The 15,569-nt window shown below is 35.3% G+C and overlaps 2 protein-coding genes across 2 annotated transcripts; both read left to right on the forward strand.

The window, feature by feature from the left end:
- The first annotated feature begins 4,133 nt into the window (after window positions 1-4,133).
- Window positions 4,134-8,451, forward strand: LOC147863659 (uncharacterized). The gene is made up of 8 exons (XM_087319381.1): window positions 4,134-4,274; window positions 5,227-5,379; window positions 5,742-5,924; window positions 6,009-6,097; window positions 6,197-6,261; window positions 6,355-6,457; window positions 6,980-7,087; window positions 7,909-8,451. Exons 1-8 carry the CDS (start codon window positions 4,181-4,183, stop codon window positions 8,038-8,040), a joined length of 927 nt encoding a protein of 308 aa, XP_087175507.1. The 5' UTR covers window positions 4,134-4,180; the 3' UTR covers window positions 8,041-8,451.
- A 1,461-nt stretch (window positions 8,452-9,912) lies between these two features.
- On the forward strand, window positions 9,913-13,948 carry LOC147863660 (calreticulin-1-like). The gene is made up of 14 exons (XM_087319380.1): window positions 9,913-10,065; window positions 10,601-10,708; window positions 10,885-11,077; window positions 11,180-11,438; window positions 11,642-11,698; window positions 11,818-11,865; window positions 11,939-12,025; window positions 12,116-12,173; window positions 12,699-12,766; window positions 12,837-12,932; window positions 13,160-13,204; window positions 13,284-13,313; window positions 13,398-13,445; window positions 13,530-13,948. Exons 1-14 carry the CDS (start codon window positions 9,969-9,971, stop codon window positions 13,539-13,541), a joined length of 1,206 nt encoding a protein of 401 aa, XP_087175506.1. The 5' UTR covers window positions 9,913-9,968; the 3' UTR covers window positions 13,542-13,948.
- The last annotated feature ends 1,621 nt before the right edge of the window (window positions 13,949-15,569 follow it).

The following is a 15,569-nucleotide window of genomic DNA, read 5'->3' on the forward strand; positions in this document are numbered from 1 at the left end:
ATAATTGTCGTATTTTTATTTTACAACTAAAAATTTTAACATTTTATTTTTGTAGCTATATGTCCACACATGAAGTGTATCGTGCAATGGAATTCAATTGATGACACATGGGATTGTCCATGTCATGGGTCCATTTTTGATGCCCTCGGACGGTGCGTGAATGGTCCAGCAAAAGCTGATCTTTCTATTGTAAGTCCATAAGGTGGGCACGTTTGCATCCATAGATTACAATGGTGAATTGTCATCTACTTGTCACATATATACAAAACTATAAGATGGGTGAGTGGGTCGAGTCTCAAATGCATAGCTTATAATAGTGAACTATCATCCACTTGTCATATATACTCTCGTGTCATATGGTTGTATCCATAATACTACACATATATACAAATCTATAAGATGGGTGAGTGGGCCGAGTCTCAAATGTATAGCTTATAATAGTGAATTGTCATCTACGTGTCATATATACTCTCGTGTCATATGGCCGTATCCATAATACTACTTGTTTTCAAAATTAAAATAGTTCTTTTATTGGATACTTGTCTTTAAGAGGTTTCGAAAGAATGTGTACAACTTTAATGTTATGACTTTAGTTAATATAATGTTTTTTCTTTAGACTAAAATGGTCATTATTAAATATTTAGTTAATATATTGCATGGATAGAACACAATTTATGGGGATTTTGTACGAAATCTCTCATCAAGCCTTGATGGGGTCGTAGCTGAAATTTCTCTTTTATCTTTGTTAATTCCGTGGTTGTAGTGTTGTATCTTTTTTTGGAACTCTGAATGGGGAAATTTTTATAAAGAAGATGCGTGTATAACTTAGAAATATGTTTCGTATTTCTTGATTTTCTTGAGGTTGATGCTCCTAGGACAAAAATGAAAAAGCACAAGGGATTAGAATAAATTTGATTTAGAATTGTTTCGATCTATTTTGAAGGGTTGGGGATTCCACAAGCAACTACTAGACCTAAATGTAAGTAATTGAAAATATTCTTTTATGGGCTTGGTTTCATGGGTCCATTTGGACGTCTCATGGATGATAAGTCTATTCTATTCTATTATAATGTGTGTCCTATCGCCTCAACTTTCAAGAATGTTATCTAAGGTTGGTCCAAAGTAGATCACACCCCTCATCTACTTTGGACTTTGGTGGGCAATGATATAACTAGAACATATTGGAGGGCGAGGCAATATAGGCTAGTCTAATGTGAACTTCAAGATTTAAATGCATATATGAAGAATTTAGGGTTGGGAAGGCCCTCTAAAGCTCTACGAAGTGAATTATTGTGAGAGAAAACTTGCATAAGATCTATCACGAATATTGAAGCCACCATCTCCGTGTAAGGATTGAATTCATGTACACCCTTGGTGTACCTTCGAGTGTTTTGTCGATGTTTCAATTGTTGACGTTATTTTGTATTCTTTTTTCTAGTCACATTGTGTGATTTGTTAGGTCTCATGCAGAATGAATCAAACCTTGAGTTGTCCTAACTCCAACAAGGATCACCACCCAAAAATGAGAATTCTTCTCGAATTTGAGTCAAAATGTTAGCTTGAATCATTTTTCCTAGGTAGCCTATTGAAGTTCGTAGGTGATGTGATGTAAGCACACATAATAGGTTAAAGCGTGACCATCATACATTGACCCCATGCCTCCAACTAAGTCATGGTTTAAATTTTAAATACATTAGAATTTTGTTTCGAGGAACCTTGAATTCCACCCAGAAGTAACTCTTCCACCACTTACAATTTTTGTTTGCAAGCAAGAGGTTGGCTTGAAGAACATTGAAAAGTGTGACTATTAATAATATCAACTTAATTGTGGTTATTGGGATTCACGCCCAAGCCTCTGCAGCCACAAGGTGGAATTCTAACTACTATAACTACAACCACTAGGATATTAAAAAATCTGAAATATTTAAAACTATTTTTGAATCCTAGCGATCAAATAACAACTACATATGAACTCCTTGTATGTCGATCCATAAAGGAGAGTGAATGTTCATTTTGCATTGATTCCATGCCTCCAATTTCTCGTCATAGTCAAGTCACAAATAGAATGAATGCCAAAGTTCCATTCCAACTTGAGGAATAAACACTTTGGTGATCCTACCAATGGCAACTATTGTCCTTAAAGCAATATCATTGCAATCATGTAGCTTTGAGAAATAACATGGAAATATGAATGGACCACAAAACAATTGAGTTGGCTTTTGTGGCCAAAATCCCACCTTAAGAGAAGTTCATTGAACCCAATGCTTCAGGTAAAACCATTGCAAATGTCTTTGGGCCCAAGAATGAGTTCCAAGGACAGGAGAATGTTGTGAGCATAGTACGTAAAATTCGTGTTCATCTAGCATAACATTCATTTTCCTATGTTGGAAAACGAATGTTAATGTTATTCAAACATTCTTGTGTTTTTTTCCACCTTTTTAAAGGTTTTTTTTTTTTTTCCATTTTTTAGGTTTATTTACCTCATAATAAATAGTTAATGAAGCATGGTATTTACCATTCTTCGAGAGTGTTTACCATATTCGAATGATTGAAACATTTGCGAATGCGAATGCACGTATGGTTCATAATATCGTTGTGAGTAAACATTCAATGATTGAGAATGTGGAAGGGCTTAAGAAAATGTTTATAGAAGTAGAATATGATAAAGGGGGCCTATGACCAAGTACAAAGAACTCGGTGAAGAGATAGTTATACCACGTATTGGAAGGCCCATGACTAGATAATTAATGGAGTTCTAATTCTATGATTAGATGTGCAAACTGGCTTATTGTAACCACTAGAGCCAAAGTCACTATGTTTTAATATTGGAATACTTATAACTTATCAAATAACGACATCAAGTTGATAGATATGCATGAGTGGCTTAACAAAAAAAAAGTGGAAAAACTCACATTTGTTTTAAGAGAAACCCATTGTTTTTTAAATTAAAAGAATCGAGGATAAATACTGAGTATACATTGGAGTACGAGGAGGGAAACAAATAATGGAATGTTGGAGAAAAGACATTACAAAATGTTCAAGAGAAGTTCTAGAAGGATGAGATTGAGGAGACACAAGTGTAGTTGACTACATCTTGCTAGAGGTAAAACATAACATTAAGGGATATACTGGAGTTATACATGCCCAAAGTGTAGGGAGAGATCATGCTTGACATTCAACACGAAGAGGATTAGGGAAGCAAAATGCAACATGACTCGCCCAATAGAATGATGATGCAGAATGAAAAGAACTGAAAAAATCATTATGACTATCAAGTAACCAAAAATAAAGCATGTTGTCCTAAATGGGAACCCATAAATTCAATGTTTGCATAACTAATTGATAATTCCATGGTGGTTCCAATGGTAGTGGTAAATTATAATTACATAATCAAATTGGTTGTTGTTTGGGTGCAAGCTTGAGAAGCAACATACAAAATATCTCTTAAAAGACTATGGTCAAGGGATGGAAAGCAGAAGCATTCGTGATATAGGAAAGGCGGTATCAAGAAAGGAAAATATATGTACACTTTGGGGTTGAGGGGGATGTAAACCCAAGGGTTTAGGGATTACCCCCAAAGAATTTGGAGACATAAATATATATGCATGTATGTGCATATAAAAGAGAAAACAAAGTAGCTCAATTAGTAAGGTTGTTGCGACATATGTTTTGGTCCAAAGGGTCATGTCCCTACTTTCCACAATGCATCTCATCAAGTAGTGCAATGATTAGTGGTCGTTTTAGGCTAAGAGTATAGGGAGTCTCTCTCTAGTTGCTACATCGTTCCACTTGAGCTACATTCAATAGTCGAGTAATCTTCATCTCGTCACTTTTTTCTTCTAGGATCTCTTCAATCAAAATCTGAATATGTTGAAGTTAATACAAATCTGATTGATGACTATGCCATTTTGTGTATATGCTCATGATCATATGACATTTTGGGTATGGCTTATATTGGTAAATATACAAACATAGTTAATGAGTAACAATTGGAGGCTCAAAGAGTTGGGGGGTGTGATGAGGGGTATTTTTCGTAATTTTGTAAATTACGGGTCATGTATGGTTCGAGTACATACATACATTATTTATTACATACATACTTGTTGAACTACAGGGTTTACTCAGAGAGAAGACTGTAGTGAGCCGCCAGAGAAAGAAGAACAGACGGGCCTCTTGAGCTATGGAGACTCATCCCTCCGTGAAAGCTATTTTCATTTACCCTGTCAAGGCGTGCAGAGGAATCTCAGTTGACACTGCTTTTCTTTCGACCACAGGTATCCAAGAGAAAAACTAAACCCCTTCGTCAATCAGACTCTGTTTTTTAACCCCCAATCCATCTCTTGTATACATGTAGTTCTGTTTCTAGAGAACCATACGTTTCACGTCCCGTGGAATATCATTCCAAGGTTCCACAAAAGATGTGCATTCACTACACGTAAATTTATTTCAATGTTCTTGTTAACTAGAAAGTGCAATCATGAATTGATCTAACAACTGTAGTTCTGTTTTTATTGGAGGGAATGATGCCTTTTGACAAGCATTGGTCATTGAATATATGGATTAATCTCATGTGAGAACAATATTTTGATCTTGCATGAGAAAGTTTTGGATATGAAATTCATCGTGTGATGGCTGGATTAACCTCAATAGTTTGAGCTATGAGGAGAGTTTCTGTTATTTCCCTACACCCCTTTAATCAACCCCACGAAATGAGAAAAAGGTGATTACTTGACCATGTAATTGCTCAATTAGCACACACAATTGTGAATAAGGACATGGATTGACCATTTACTTGCTCAAATATCACATATACGCGCTTTGTTCGGGAGTTGTATAAGGGCATTTGGGGAAATGATGTAAACTTACGGGAATTTGGAGCAATAAGAAGAACTCCACCGCCAGATTATTTCAGAATTTTAACTTAATATTTTCCTTGAATGACTGGTTATTTATGGAAGCAAATAATTGTTATCAATGGAAGGGGTGAATCAGTCGTCCAGATTAACATTAATCCTTGAATGATCCCCTTGAGAGCTCTCTGGTCAGCTATGAGAACACTGTTTGACTTATGAAAGAACTTGTTTTTTTTAATTGCAAATAGAAACGAGGGCACTGTCTAGGAATGAATCTGAGGAACTCATTCTTGAATGAGGTAAAGTGCCTGATATACTAGTTGTATATTACTTTCTTCTAATATCATGGTATGCAATCCTTTCTACTTTACAGGGTTCAAATGGGATCGAATGTGGATGGTTGTGAATTCCAATGGGCGAATGTTGACACAACGAGTTAATCCTGAGCTTGCTCTTGTAGAGGTCTCTTTGCCCAAGGAAGCTCTTTATACACCCTGGGATACGTTACCTCCTGATTCAGCATTAGGTAGGGTTAAACTTTCCAATTTTTCTTGCATTAAACATTTTTTATATATAAAAGCTACATATATATATATATCATATTCATATGGATATTCTTCAAATTTTGGCATATTCATATGTATATTGATATACATAGATGTTGGCATATGCAATGTTTATAGATATGGATATGGCTATGCATGTGCGTATGCATAGACATACATATGCAATGTGCATATTGGTACAGATAGGCATATGCATAGTCATAGTCATATGCATAATGCAACGTACATATGGATATGCATATGCATAGACATACATGTACACATGCACACACAGACAGCTACTCCTATGCATCAACATTTCTTTATACATGTTTTGATGGAGGTTTCCGTGCTCCTGGGATGGATCCTCTTCGAGTTCCCCTTGCAACTGCTGTGCAGTCTCGCGTAGTGGGACATGCTTCGGTTTGGGCATGGGCTGGTGTTGCTTTGGATGAAGGCAGTGATGCAGCGGAATGGTTCACAAAATATCTTGGAAAACCCTGTAAACTTGTACGATTTGATACTGGTAAGTTCGAGTGCTTTCAAATTTTCATATCAATTGAACAATATAATGGACTTCGTATTAATGTGTCTTTTTATAATAGTGCAGAATCGCAGATACGACCAACAAATCCTGCATATGCTAGTGATTTCAAGATTTGTTTCCCAGATGGATACCCATTTCTTGTCATCTCGCAGGTTAGAGTCTTGCAAGTTTCAATGTCAATTGGTTTGACCATTGCATTTTCGAGCACATGGAGACTAATTGCGCTGTATCTTTTTTCTTTCCCTTTTCAGGCATCTTTAGATGCTTTGAATGAGAAACTGGACAGTCCAGTATCTATCAACAGATTTAGACCAAAGTATAAAAGATTCTATGTATATGAAAAATATACTCTATAATGTAATGGTATAAGTGAAATGGCTTTGATTTTTTTAAATCCAGTGCAGTGCAGTATCCTTGTGCAGGGATGTGAACCATTTGCAGAGGATTTTTGGCAAACCTTTACATTAGCAGACCTCACGTTTCATGGCGTAAAGCTATGTTCCCGCTGCAAGGTTTGTTTGCTTATTGATACCTTGGAGTTAAATTTTCTGATATTGTAGCGATTTAACTTCCTTGCAGACATATTGGCATACATATATTCAAGCCTTACATATGTATACAGTCCTTACATCAATGTGTTGTGATTCAACATATTTTTATTATCAAAGTTGACAATAAACCATTTGTATTGAACAGAACTGCAAGTTCTATATCCATATTCATCGGAAAAAAGCACTTATCATGTGAATAGAAAACGATACTATAAAAGGTTATGGCGTTTACTTCAAAGAAATTATGTGGATACTGAAAGTTGTGATAATCTTCACCATTGAAGAATACGTATCTGTTGAGGATCTTTTATGTTTTACTCTAGTTATCGAAGGGTCACTATACATGTTGCTATTATTGAAACTAATGTATATAGGCTAAATGCCAACTACCAGTTGTTTCATGTGAATCGAGGGCATTGTTTATAGAAGCCCTTTTCAACATTCTATGGTTCCGCATAAGGAATGACATATTTTTAGTTTCAGGTCACAACCGTGAATCAGGAAACAGCTGAAGTAAACAAAGAACCCTTGATGACGCTTGGTACCTTTAGATCTGGGAAAATGATGTCACTCATCCAATCCAAAGAAAAGGTAACACTTTTTTCAGTTGTATTGTTTACTTCACCTCATGAATATTGTTTCTGCCTTTTTCTGAAAAAAATATATTTATACTTTTACACATTGGATAATTGTGCATAAATATCATTGTTGGACATTTGCTTCTGAAATGTATCAAAAGCTCCTGTCATTGACACCATCTCTGTCCATATACTTCTTTGCGTGTACGTTTGATCTACTGTGAATATCTATGTCTATTCAGCATGTTGCCTGAATAATAATTATGTGCTTTTACCTACAGTCTTATTTGGTTCTCATCTCTATTTTCTCAAAAGTTTTCATATGTGGCATCCATTGATAGGACTGGTTTGAACTCCAGATCATTGGTATATACATTAAGGGCCCGAACCACCACACCAACCTCCTGTGACCTTATCTATTAGCCTGAACATATATAAGACAATACCCTTATTTCAAGCTTTGGAAAATGGATTTGTAAACTCATTTTTTAGGAGAAAAATGTTATGTAATTATAATATGAATGTCAAAATTCAAATTGCTTCTTGCAATGAATGTAAGAGTAGACTGTTTTAGACTTGAAGCCGTGATGTAAAACTTATAATGCATAAAGTTTATCACCACACCATCACTTTCATCTTGGAAGCATAATTTCTCACCTGCACTAAAACATTCATACAATTGATTTGTAACTAGAATTGACACGTAAAAGTCAGTGGCTTCCATGTTATGCTTTTGTGGATAATGATATGAACTTTTCAACTGTGGATTATATATCTTGAACTAGATAGATTGCGGTTTTTGGTAACAAATGTTTTATGAAAATTCCATGCCAGATTTTTTTCGGGCAGAATATTGTTTGTGAGGAATGCCGTGATATTTGCAACAATGAGTACAAATATATCAAAGTTGGGGATACTGTGGCTATCCAGCAAAGATGGCCAGCTATTACAGAAAGTCTAGTTTGAATGATAGAAAATGGTAGGTTCAACCTCCAACACATCCACGAATCCAGATGGGTATGGATATCCTCGTTTTTGTAAGATTTATACTCAATAAAGTGTTGTGGTCCCACACTGTACACATGTACTTTTCAAGTTATTGTTGATGCTCAAATGCTTTATTTACCATGGATTGTATTTTATAGCCATGTTTCTTCATATGATGAGTTAAATAATTATGGAATGTTTTTTATATAGACATGCTTCTCCATGTGATGATTATGAGCATTTAACTAATGGTTGGGGCAACAAACACTTATTATCAATGAACTGCCCTTCAGAAGTAGATTTGAAGCAATTTTGCAATGATGGTGATATTTTTATGCCCAGTGTCCATTTGTAATGGTTATTGCACTAAGATAATAATGATTATGGTCATTCACTCAAAAGTCTAAGCAAAGTAACAATGATAAAAGTGCTCAACATTAGCGTTCTACTTAGAGACAAACTTTGAACATGATAATTATTTTGCTCCAATGGGTGACACAAAGGTCCAACAAAGAGATCCTAGCGATGCCAAGGGGATAAATTTTGAGCTATTTTAAAATTTTAATGATCGCGCTTCTCTTTGGTCCCGTTTGTGTAAACCTATCTGAACATAAGCATTAGCCCATACCTTGTTTTTGCAAATAGATCATGAGGCTCAATTGGAAACTTCCTTATTTCTGTATAGAATTTGATACCTGAAACAAATTTCTTACTTGTTTAGCAAAAGAAATTGTAGAAGTTGAATAGCATTCAATTTTAAGAGAATGAACATTGCAAGATGAAGTCACAATTCGAAAGGAAGATACCATTTTATTTGCATATTTGACTTAAATCCATCAGCTCAAAATAAATGTGGTTGAAACCCAATCTTGTAATTATATTTGCAAAAATGTGAAACCCCAAAGGTGAGTAATGGTTGGAGGTTATTAGAGAAGAAGATTTGAAGGAGCATGATAGGTGCAAGGCGTTATGCTCTAGTAGTTTACAACATTTACTCATCGTGGGTGGCATTGGCATCTATTGAATTTGTTAAGTTACATGAAGCTTCTTTGATCTTACTCATAATGTGTGGGAGTTGTCATTGTATGAAGTCTCTTTGGATTGCCTCTATTTATGTGAAAGCAAACCCAAAATCCAAATTTTGTGCATGTAAAATTGTCTTTCATCATATGCATGATTTTTAGACATGGATGACTCAATAGATTTTGCTTAACCTTGTAATCTTAATTGATTTGACAACTTCCTAACTCTTAACTAGTGTTCTCATTCTCTAGAACATGATTGACTCAAATGGGGCAACGATTGCTCTAAAGTTCCCGCATGCTCCCACAATGAACCATCTTTCCACTTAACTAAATGTTCCAAATGAAATTTATTCATAGCTTTTCAATGCCGAATATCTCAATCTATGTTAGGCTAATTTCAAAGAGGTCAAGGATGTTACATAGCTCATATCATTGCTCAAATGACAATGTTGACACCAATAAATGCCTTTCCTTGCTTTTGTTCATCGAACGTGTGAAACTAATGCAAGCAATGAACGTATTGTGCTCCATTGCTCTACATGAACCATCTGATCTCAAAATGCATTTGGCGCCATAGCTAGACCCAATTTATCTTCCCCAAAGCTGCATAATTGCTTCAACAAGACAATGTGGGGGAGTTCAGCCATTGCTCGCAACATTAGACCAAAACTTGGAAGGTGCAGATATAAAAAAAAGCAAACAGGGGAGGCCTCAGGCAAGGGTCGCAAAAGAATCGTAGGTCTAGGAAACTTTAAAGTCTGTTCACACCGGTGCTGCGTTTCCCTCAAAATTTTAAAGTCTATTCACACCACATCTTTTCTCATTCCCTTCCATATATATAATGTTCTGGAAGCTTCTTTTTCCCATTAGCTGTATGTCGCCATGGCTTCTCGTCTGAGGTTCGGTGTGCTTCTTCTTCTTCTCTCTTCTCGCCTTCTGATTGTTGTGTCTGATGTCGTGTTTGAGGAGCGATTCGATGGTACGTTGTTTGGTTCTTTTGTTCCCTTGATTATGTCACCGAATTTTGATTATTTGTGGTTTAGCCGTTGAAATGAATGAAATTCAATTCGAAGTCTTAAGAAAATGCTCGAAATTCAGTTCAAAACATGTCCAGATTTTATGATAATGTCCCAAATTCAGTTTGAACCATCACTAGGTTTTAAGAAATTGCTGAAAGGCAGCTCAAACCCTGGTTAGGATTTAAGGAATGGTTTAAATGCTACAAAAACAATGACTAGGTTTAAGATAATCGTTGAATCTCACCACAAACCTTGAAGAATAAAAAATGGCCTGAATTCAGCTTAAAACGTGGCTAGCTAGTTCCAAAAATGGGTTCTTGATTCTTAGAGCAATGGAAAACGTTTTTCCAAAATCTCGTTGTATTTTTTACACTAATATTGTCTTTTAACACTATATTTGTGATTTGCTGAATTGTGCACGAGTTTGATTGCTTAAGGGTCCTGTTTCGTACAAATTAAGAACCTTATTAAAACCTTTTTATTATTATTATGAAGATGGCTGGGAAAGTCGCTGGGTGAAGTCGAGCTGGAAGAAAAGTGAAGGTGCAGCTGGAGATTGGATTCATACTGCAGGAAAATGGCATGGAGATCCTGAGGATAAAGGTGTTGGTTTTATCATTCTATGGTTTCATGTTGATTGTTATTCAATTTAAAATGTAAACGAGGGAGAAATTCGCAACTACCCTTGAGTTTCTCTTTTTTCAAGGATATTTTGGAGTTTTTTATCGCTATAAACAAAGAATGACATTCATGATTCCTGTTGTTTGGTTTTCTTCCAGGAATTCAAACTAGCCCAGATTCACGGTTCTTTGCTATTTCTGCGGAGTTTCCAGAGTTCACCAATAAGGATAAAAACCTTGTTCTTCAGTATTCTGTGAAGCATGAACAAGATCTTGATTGTGGAGGGGGGTATGTCAAGTTATTGAGTGGTGATGTGGATCAGTCTAAGTTCAGTGGTGACACACCTTACAGGCAAGCACCTCCTTTATCCTCATTGTTAGATTCAGAAGTGTGTTTCCTAATATATGGTTGGTTTCTAGTAATTCAAACTTATTTTCTTCTTCCCCCATTTAGCATTATGTTTGGCCCTGACATCTGCGGATACAATACAAAGAAGGTGCATGCGATCTTGTCGTATAAAGGGGGAAACCACCCGATAGAGAAGGAAATCGCTTGTGAAACTGATCAACTTACTCATGTATACACTCTTATCATAAAGCCAGACAATACGTACAGTGTCTTGATTGACAATGTTGAGAAGCAGTCTGGTAGCTTATACAAAGACTGGAAAATGCTTCCTCCAGAAAAGATCAAGGACCCTAATGCTAAGAAGGTAATGCATAATGCTACATCTGTGCTCAAACTTCATGTGATGGATAATGTGGAGACACTTTATTATCTTCCTTGGAGTTGCAAATATCTATCTATCTATCTACATGTATGTATGCGTGTATGTATGTATGCATATATGTATGAAAGAAGATATGAATATGCCGAAGATAGATGGAATGTGTTTAAGAGAAAGTATTCATGCAGCCAGAGGATTGGGATGACAAAGAATACATTGATGATCCTGAAGACAAGAAACCTGAGGTCAAGTGTAATGTTTTTAATCATTTCAGTTAAAAATGGGCTATTTGATTAATAAAGACATCAAGTCGTCAGTTTTTTCTCCCGTTTGAGCCTATGTATTGACTTAAATGTTTTTACAGGGTTATGATGACATACCTGCTGAAATTGCTGATTCTGAAGCTACAAAGGTAAGCTATGGTCCAATTAGATTATCATGTGGAATGTTTTATGCCTTTTGTCATGGCTCTGGGTTGTGATCAGCCTGAAGATTGGGATGATGAAGAAGATGGTGAGTGGAAATCCCCAACTGTTCCAAATCCTGAGTATAAAGGTCCATGGAAGCCTAAGGTATATAGTTTGGCAGGATTTTGCTTTCATTTGCTTCTCAGACACAAATCGAGAGCATCAGTTAAGTATTTACATCTATGGTAATTATAGAAGCTCAAGAACCCTGCCTACAAAGGGAAATGGAAAGCTCCACTGATCGACAATCCTGGTAAATTCTCTTTGCTGAATGAAGATTTTAGAATAGAAAATGACTGCAATAATAGGTTTGCTGCATGACTCAGTATGGCATTGAGTACATCAAGTATTGATGTACTCTTGGTTAGAGAATTGTTATGGGGATAACTTTAGGGAGCAATTTTTAGAGGCAAAGTTCAATGGTTTTAGGATAAGTGAGCAACTGCTTATCCTAGGACTTGGGACAAACTCATAAAAACCAGTGACACATGGGAACATGTGGCAGCTTGAGAGCCTTACGATTTGAGCTATGTAAAGGGGACTATGCATCCCCTTCATTATGGCATCTCATAGATGTTATTGAGAATCTATAGGTGAGGCAAAGTCATTATTCAGACCTGTATTCAGCTTGAATCCAAGATATAATATGATGACTATATTTGGTGGCATAGGAGGCTGATGGGGTTTCTTATTTGTCATGTCCTTAAACTTCTCATTAACAGCTCAGAGTTAGTATTCCATTTTAGTAAGAAATAATGAAACCATTTTTTTGTGGCAGAATTTGAGGATGACCCTGAAATTTATGTCTTCAAAGGTTTGAAGTATATTGGCATGGAGCTATGGCAAGTAAGTGCTTTGTTCTTTCCATTCTTGTTCCATTCTATAAGAAAACCTTTGGTAAGAGACCTTGTGACAGGTCAAATCTGGCTCATTATTTGATAACATATTGGTAACTGATGATCCTGAGTATGCGAAATCTTTTGCTGAAGAGACTTGGGGCAAAAACAAAGAGGTAAGGCTGTCCATGTTTATTCAGATCATGCATATGTTTATTCAGAGCATGGTGGGCTGCCTGGTTTCGTTGCATTCATGTTACTTGTATATTTTCTTTTATGTCTGTATTATTATACTTATACTTGCACTCTAGCTTACTTTTCTCTAGAAATTTATGAGTATAAATAAAATGTATAGATTTTTTTCTTGTTTATCCTATAATAATGACATGGCTGGACATGGCAGGCGGAGAAGAAAGCATTTGATGAAATAGAAAAGAAGAATAAAGAGGTAAAATCTACTTGGTTAAACGTGACCTTGGGATTTTGAATATAAGGAATCTTGTGCTTATGTTTCCTTTAAATTACAGGAAGATGAGAAGTTTGACGAGGATGATGATGTACACTACGATTTTTTTCCCATCCACTAATTTCTTGTGTCAAAAGTTGTATTAAATCTTACATTTGTTTTGAATCATTGACAGGATGATGATCATGATGATGATTCTGAAGATCATGATGATGATAACCATGTGAGTCACCTCTCTCTCTCTCTCTCTCAACATATACCTGTATATTTGCAGAACTAGTAAATTCTGACGTGTTTGCAATTCCAGGATGAGCTGTGATTTGACTTGAATGTCATGACAAATTACTGCATTGTCATTCAACATACATCAGTAGTTAGATCACCAGAAAATGGTGGAATAACAGTTACAAAGAGAAGTTTTTAGATCAGGTTTGGAGACAATTTTGGGTTTGTATACTGAGTTATGGAATATAGCATCAGTCATATATTGCTAATTCAATTTTTGCTCTTTTTCATTCTTCATGAAGAATCAAGTAAATGATTCTCGGTAGTGATGCATCAACCTTGTTATCATAGATGTACAACAATAGGAATAACTGAAATCTAGAGGGGTATGTTGGAATTTTCCTTCATAATGTTTCGTACATTTCAACAATTTTACAGAGTCATGAAGTTTTCCAGGAAGGTTTCTTTTAACACAAAATTGATGGGAAATTGTGTTCATTATTTTTTGTTTCCATTGTATCGCGAGTCTCGCATTTTCTGAGACTATTGAAAACAAACACATTTCATGAGTAACCATGCTGGTTTCTTTTTAATTTTTGTATGACAATTGGTTTACAGAGTCAAGAAGTTTTCCAGGAAGTTTTCTTTTAATTTTTGTATCACAATTGGTTTACAGAGTCAAGAGTCTCACATTTTCTGAAAGCATTGAAAGCAAACACATATCAGAGTAGCCATATTGGTTTATTTTTTAATTTTTGTATTTACAATTGGTTGTTTATCTTTATTACATTTTACATTGCTTGCATTGTGGGAAAATGGCAATGTGAATGTTAGAAGCCAATTGTTAAGTGTGCTGCTGACAATGAATCCATCACTTTAAAAGTTGCAAACATGTCAATTTACTTTTTTGTAGTGAAGCATAATTATGCTCTATGAACAAACACACAACTTTAATGTTGTAATCATATTTATACATTTGAATCTAGGGTGAAGAATACTTAGATTTATATTTGTATGAGTGTCTATGCTTACCCATAGATTTATGTGCAATGCATACAAACATAAACCTAGTTTTTATCAATGCATCATACTACTGGTGGGATACAACAAAGTGAGATGGAATACCTGAACATAATTAATTCTGTCATTGAATCAATATATCGTTTATATCAACATGCTTATAGTTGTGAGATTATGAATGTGAAAAGAGCTCCATTGTTTGGTGAATTATATTTCATTTGTTTGTCTGATGCAATTTCTTTGTAGTTTATGGTATCTATTAGCATGCATGCCAAATTCTGTAAAAACATTATGAGAGCAAGTGATGATGATCCAAGCTTTGATAAATAAAATAAATTTTAACAAAGGGGTTTTTAGAGTAGACCTAGACAAACCATTTTCATATTGTAAGCACCATGTTCAATAACTAATATGTGACATGTAGTTCTCACATGATACATAGTTAGTACATCATATATAGATCCTCTAGTTTTGGTTTATTCTATATAGGCACACTTCTATGTAGAGTCTAGCCTCTAGGGATAGATGAAAAGGAATCTTTATCTAGATAAATCATTATTACATTTCCTATTGCCTCGGGTGATAGTTAACCTTCTATTTCAATATTCTTTCTTTGTAAATGCACATGCACCATCCAATGGTTGATTTAGATGAGTCAAGGCTTGTGGCATCTTCTCTTCTATAATTTACAAGCGTACTGTATATTTCTATTTAGATTTCTCATTTGCATGCTCATGCATAGAAAATGGGGAAGATGATGATGTTTCCATGAGTTAGCATAGCACATAATGAATTACTACAATAATAATTGTATGCATGCTCCTTTCTTTGAACTCAATTACTACACAAACAAGTGGCAAGTTTTGAGTGAGTATAGACTTTATTGGAAAAGCCATTTTTTTTGGTGTTAAGTGGTAAAATAAAACTGGCACAAAATAAATAGATAATAGAGTCTCAAATAGTTTGAACAAACTTCAAGATTTCTATAATGAAACCAAAATCAGAACACTTTTGCTTGCATTTTGCCCAAAACTTTTGAATAGGGATTCACAACTCAACTTTCCTTCTTGGCTACTTTTCCTTGGACTTGGGAGTCAACGTT

Source organism: Azolla caroliniana, unplaced genomic scaffold, assembly GCF_043228905.1.
Source record: "Azolla caroliniana isolate FFs.n. ecotype wild unplaced genomic scaffold, voAzoCaro1.0.p SCAF_5, whole genome shotgun sequence".
NCBI lineage: Eukaryota > Viridiplantae > Streptophyta > Polypodiopsida > Salviniales > Salviniaceae > Azolla > Azolla caroliniana.